Source organism: Salvelinus sp. IW2-2015, linkage group LG33 (assembly GCF_002910315.2).
Source record: "Salvelinus sp. IW2-2015 linkage group LG33, ASM291031v2, whole genome shotgun sequence".
NCBI classification, from domain to species: Eukaryota; Metazoa; Chordata; class Actinopteri; order Salmoniformes; family Salmonidae; genus Salvelinus; species Salvelinus sp. IW2-2015.
The window spans coordinates 35,816,577-35,823,011 of NC_036872.1; the positions used below are offsets into that span (position 1 = coordinate 35,816,577).

A 6,435-nucleotide genomic window follows, 5' to 3' on the forward strand; every position below is an offset into this window, starting at 1 on the left:
TGTTTATCGTTGTCTCTGATTGGGGAGCCTATTTAGGTTGCCATTTTCCAAGTTGGTTTTGTGGGTAGTTGTCCTTGTTAGTTGCCTGGATGCACTACGTTGGCTTCACGTGTCGTTTTGATATTTATTGTTTTTGTTGGCGGCATCGGTAAATAAATAAGTATGTACGCTCAAAACGCTGCGCCTTGGTCCACTCCTTTAAACGGCCGTGACAGTATTAGAACCCTATTACTCAGAGAGGGGATTAGAACCTACCGGTGGGATTGGAACCCTTACCGAGAGGGGTTAGAACCTATACCCCGAGAGTGCGATTAGACCCTTAACAGAGGGGTGACCTGAAACCAGAGGAGTTACGACCAACCCAGAGAGGGGAATTGGACCCTATACCGAGAGGGATTAGAACCCTTAATCAAGAGGGGTTGAACCTATACCAGGAGGATTCAGGCCCCATACCAGAGAGGGGATTAGAACCCTATAACCCAGAGAGGGGATTAGAACCCTATAACCCAGAGAGGGGATTAGAACCCTATAACCCAGAGAGGGGATTAGAACCCTATAACCCAAAAAGGGGATTAGAACCCTATAATCCAGAGAAGGGATTAGAACCTGATAACCCAAAAAGGGGATTAGAACCCTATAACCCAAAAAGGGGATTAGATCCCTATAATCTGCATGAGTTTCAGATTCTATTTACTCAGTTCAACCTTTGGTTTTTCTTCCACATAAACAAATATAATTTTCTTTGTTTATCCTCTTAGTCTCTGTCTACTGATTAGTAATGGCGGGTTTGGAAGACATGGGCTAACCTACAGGATGGTTCTGGGGCCTCTCTCTCTCTCTCTCTCTCTCTCTCTCTGTGTAAACAACACTGTGATTCATGAGGGCTAGCCTGCTGAGCCAATTAAAAGGGTTCCCCTGAAGAACTGGGGCTCATTAGGATTCACTGAACATTGACTGTGTCGCAAATGGAACCCTATTCCCTATATAGTGCACTACTTTTGACCAGGGCCTATAGTGCAGTATATAGGGAATAGAGTACCATTTGGGATGCAACCAGTACCCTTCAGATTACCAATCTATGGAGACTTTCTGCCAATGCAATCGAAAACTAGACACTAACTACGACCTCCTGCACATGTCTAGGACCAAGGGTATTCCCTATGGGAGGATATCATCTTGCTGGCCATTTAGGCACATGGGAAGAAGGAGGTCTCTGCTGTCGAATGTGATTCTGTTACTCAAGATTTAGGTCACGTTTAAAGACACTTGACTTTAAGACACACCCCAATGAAGAACGAACTACATCAATGTACAATCGTTGGGAAATTGCCACCCGCTGCCTTTAAGCATTCGTTGTCACTGTGTGTTTTGTCTATTATAGCACAGGAGATTGGTGGCACCTGCATTGGGGAGGATGGGCTAGTGGTAATGGCTGGAGAGGATTCAGTGGAATAACATTCATCAAACAAATACATCAAACATACAAACAAATACATCAAACACATGGGTTCCATTGTTTCCATGTGTTTGACGCCATTCCATTGGCTCCGTTACAGACATTATTATGTCTGTAACTTCCTACCCTCAGCAGCCTCCACTGTATTATAGCCATCAGAGACTTTGGAGAAGGATTCACTCTGATGGTATCAATTTAAGAGCTATAAAACCTGTTGAATACCGTACTTGAAAAAATTAAAGTTGAATACTTGTTGTTACCTTGCTTTACAGCAAAGGTGCACAAACACAAGGGCAAGCTGAAGAGAAGAAAATACAAGSTTTAAAAAGGCTTCTAAAGTTTGTAATTTCCACTTTAAAATGATAGACTTGATTTGCCCTAATGACAAATGCATCAACCCCTACAAAAAATCCATGAATTATAATCTACATAATAATTCACATTACCCGTTGCTGCAGGATTATTTTCCTGCTGTAGCAAACCGGCTCAAATTAAGTTCCTACATCTGTATATTCCTATAGCTACTGTAGAAGACTCACTTCCCACTGGGCAAAGACATCACCAGATCAACCTTCAATTCATTAAAACATTAATTCAATTTGAAATCAACCAAATCTTGAAACCTGGTTTAAATAGAGACAAGCTATGGGCGTTGATAATGTCTAGCAAATTAAATTTAAAAACGTACTTTGATGCAACGTGATAGAATGTGATTACGTTTAAAAATACTCTGGTGAAATAGCGTGGGAAGAAACTCAACCAATCTTTTCCAGCTGCGGCCAGTCTGGTCTTTTTTATATAGCATACAGTCACTTTTCCGGGCTAAAGTGTTGTGTTTCCTTACTCCAACTGTAATTGGGTCTCGGGTTGCGTATCAGCTTAATGCCAAAACATATGTTGTGTTGAAGACAATCCTGTTGACTGCAATTGACTCCTGGGAGGTTTATCTCAAACCTCACGGGAAGAGTTCTGCCTCTGTTTCATTGGCCGTATGCCAGTCACGGCCAATCCAGTTTAGCCTTGCTGCCTTATCTGAAGAACCTCAATTAGAGCATCCTGGGTAGGAGCACACACATGCAACACCTTTTCTCAGCACTATATTGATCCACATGGGACTGCATTGCATGGTGGGGAAATGGTGAAGGCAACTTGTTTGTTTTCTCTCTCTCTCTCTCTCTCTCTCTCTCTCTCTCTCTCTCTTCTTCTTTCTCTCTCTCTCTCTCTTGTCTCTCTTTTCTATCTCTGTCTCTCTTTCTTTCTCTCTCTCTCTCTCTCTTGTGCTCTCCCTCTCTTGCTCTCTCTCTCGATTCTTGTTCTCTCTCTCTCTCTCTCTATCTTGTTCCTCTCTCTCTCTCTTCTCTCTCGTCTCTCTCTCTCTCTCTCTCTCTCTCTCTCTCTCGTCTCTCTCTCTCTCTCTCTCTCTCTGCTCTCTCTTCTCTATCTGTCTCTCTTCTTCTTGCTCTCTCTCTTCTCTTGCTCTTCTCTCTTGTTCTCTCTCTTCTTGTTCTCTCTCTCTCGTTCTCTTCTCTCTCGTTCTCTGGCTCTCTCTTTCTTTCTCTTCTCTCTTTTCTTCTCGCTCTGTCTCTCTCCTCTGTCTCTCCCTCTCTGTCTTCTCTCTCTATCTCTGTCTCTCTTGTTCTCTCTCTGTCTCTATGTCTCTCAACCACATTGTTCATAATATGCACCCTCCAAAGCTTTAAGATGCTTGACTAATACATTGGCAGAATGTATTGTCATCTAATAGGAAAACATTGAGGAGAATTCACTCACATAGAATTTGAGCTAGGTAATAATAATCTCTCTCACGTTCTCATACACACCTCTCATGCACACCTCTCATACACACCTCTCATACACACCTCTCTCGCAGCTTCCCTTGTCTCTCCTTCTTTCCGTCCAGGCTCTCTATCGCTGTAACCTCTTTCTCCTCTCTCTCTGACTCTCTCTGACTCTCAAACGCGGCCATACATACACAAACCAATTTTTTTTTCTAAATCCCTTTTAGACTACAGCAGCTGCCATGTCTCATTGTGAATGTATACCTATGTGATGTTTGATCATACCTAATGCAGCTTATATGCTAATCAAACTTTGTTATTCATGTTTCTGTGCAATCTTTTTTTCAGCTCTAATATTCCAAACAATTAATCCTGCTTCCTCATAACTGGTCACTTCAAGCAGCCTATTTACAAAGATAGTGCACAAAGTCAGCAAAATTTATATTTTCCTTGCACAGTGTTGCCAAAACACAGTGTTGCCAAAATAATTACTAATTGAAAAAAGCCCTCATTGTTTGGTTTCAAAGCTCATGAAACGAAAGCATTCAGCTCCATATAATGGTTTTATCCATTTGTTTGTCTTCTATTGGCTTTGCTTGACAGGAATTAAAGAAAGACTCCCCAGAGCAACAGCTCAAATCAATTCAAATCAATGTTTCTTAGTCATCTACACAGATTTTCAAATGTTATCAAGGTGCAGTGAAATTCTTGTCTTTTTATCTCCAACATTGCAATAATACCTAGAAAGAATGACTAAAACAGATAATACACAGATAATCCAGAAAAAGTACAACATTAAGAAAATTAAGAAAAATCAGAAAGAGCAATGTCAGAGATCAGAATTTYAATGTACTGTATATACACATAATGGTGTTATTCCAGGAGAGGTGTCTGATATTTGATCATATGCTGTCTGAATGAGAAATGGCATACATTAAACCTGCTTTAGCTGTGACAGTTCAATAAACACACGACATGACAGCCTTATTTATGAATCTATTCAATGTAGGCCTAATGGGTTTTGAGGTATACAAATTACAACAGCACAACCCCACTGAAATATCAGCAGACATTGTCTGGCGTTTCTTTAAACGTACTACTAGATCACAACAGAAAGTGAATGATGAATGAACCTTAGCTCATAGAACACGGGAGCATTCCAAGTTCCATGCCAATGAAATGYGATGGGATACAAATGAATTAGCATTAGTTGTGGGTATATCAAACGGAATAAACAAATAAATGCCTGTTTGATTTGTAGTTGTGGAATACAAACACACGGTTGTCGTCTACTGTAATCTGCTGCTTTCCTCCTATAATCCTCTGTTTTTAGTAATGAACAACATGAGGCCATAGGAGTGTACACGACATATTGCGTAAYCAGAGTGGGCTTGAATGTCTGTCTGTCTGTGTGCGTGTGTGCGTGTGCATGTGCGTGAAGTTATGATATGCCCCCCCTCGCTCGACACACACACCATCCAGTCATTACATGATTCATTTTACTGCTACATGATCACCAACACACATGTGGATCTCTCCCGACCACATTCATTAAGAATCACCTTCCCTCTAAACCCTAGTGCCCTCTGTTGTCACACTGGTTACAGACATAGCCCAGGCCACCACTAAACCATTCATTATGGGTAAAGCAGTTGGAAAAGAGCGATATAATCCGACTGGCATGCGCATTAAAGCAGACCATCTGCAGACTTCATCAAAGAGCAGCTCCTAATGGCCATGGCACAAACCGCCAAAATAGAAGATACGGGCGAGGCGCGAGGTTGCTAAATCCGCTCGGGCATATTGTTATTCCAAACTGTGTGTATATATACTGAAGCAACTGTCCCTTGGCCAGATAGTCTAGTGGTAGAATGTCATATCTATATAATCATTATTGATAACCTCAAAGTCAATCATGGTGTGAGGTTGTGTTTTACGGTAATCAATTAATGATGAATAGCCAACATGAGATATAGACCTACTAATTACCCCCCCAATGTTCATATTCAACGTTATTGATCCAATACTGTCAGGGCTAGATTAACATATATTATTCTATTTTATAAATATATTGTTATATGAAGGTAAGAGTAGCGCAAATATAATGAGAACTTTCTTTCACAAAGCACTTAGTCAAATTGCATTATGTTCACCAAGTCGAAATCCATTGAGAAATGTTTTCTCTTAGTCCAAATCATCCAAACAACCTTCCGTTGATTTCTAGGGGTTCCGCGCGCTCTCCTCCAAGTTACCTTCTCAAGGTAGTAGCATGCAGAGGGCAATGACGTTGCTCGATTTCGATTTTATTGGTGTGTCCTAATTTACCATCACGTACCTGTATCATTATAGTCAATGCAACCTATAATCAACTTTATGGGATGTTGCCTGTGTACTTACCCTCAACAAGACTGGTCTTCATGATTTTTGAATAAATCCAGTAGTTGAATAAATCCAGCAGATGAAGCCTGTTTGCGGAGACTGTATATCCGCTCTTTAGTTGCAATCGATAGATAATTGCAAATCCAGGGCACGGTGTTGTCACGGACCTCCCAGTCACGGTTACATTCAAACTTTAGCCGGAGGTTTTCCTGCTGAAGCCGACTGGAGAACAAGGTCTCCGGCTGGAACGGCGCACAGTCATTTGGGCCAGTGGGAGCGAGACAAGAAGTGTATAGTATCCAAACTCAACCAACACACAACGTAGGCTACGGGAGCGCAGAGCGTAGAACAACACCCCAAAAGGACGCACCAACAATCAACAAAAAAACACACAACGAGCACTAAGTTCCAAAATTGGGAAAGTATAAAAGAGACAGAAAAAATCAGAAAGGAATCCATGGACAGGCTACTGATGTACACATCCTATCTGATTTCTAACTGGCTGTATTCGGAAGTACATCTATATGTGTTTGGATATTGGCCGCACTGCCCTGCGCTGTACAACATGGGTTTGCATGGGGGTCGCATAAAAAGAGAGGGTGGGGCGGTGTGAGAGAGAGGGGGGGGGGGGGAGAGAATTCAAAGATGAATGTTTTATGGGTCTGGATCAGGGACTGCGCGCTAATGAATGTTTTAGAAGATACGGGTGGTTTGACGTGCGGGGAATCTATTTGGGATCAAACATGCTCAAGCACGCACATGCATACGAAAATACACAACAAAATACACTGTGCAGGTGAACCGCTAGCCTACTTATGGGAC

General features: G+C 41.8%; 1 protein-coding gene across 1 annotated transcript in view; it reads right to left on the bottom strand.

Moving 5' to 3' along the window:
• rtn4r (reticulon 4 receptor) overlaps window positions 1-6,150 on the bottom strand; it is a 69,461-nt gene extending 63,311 nt beyond the window's left edge. Inside the window, exon 1 of the mRNA XM_023978262.2 lies at window positions 5,632-6,150. Coding sequence (XP_023834030.1) covers window positions 5,632-5,653 — 22 coding nt within the window. The 5' untranslated portion in view covers window positions 5,654-6,150. The remainder of the gene's footprint in view (window positions 1-5,631) is intronic.
• Window positions 6,151-6,435: the final 285 nt, after the last annotated feature.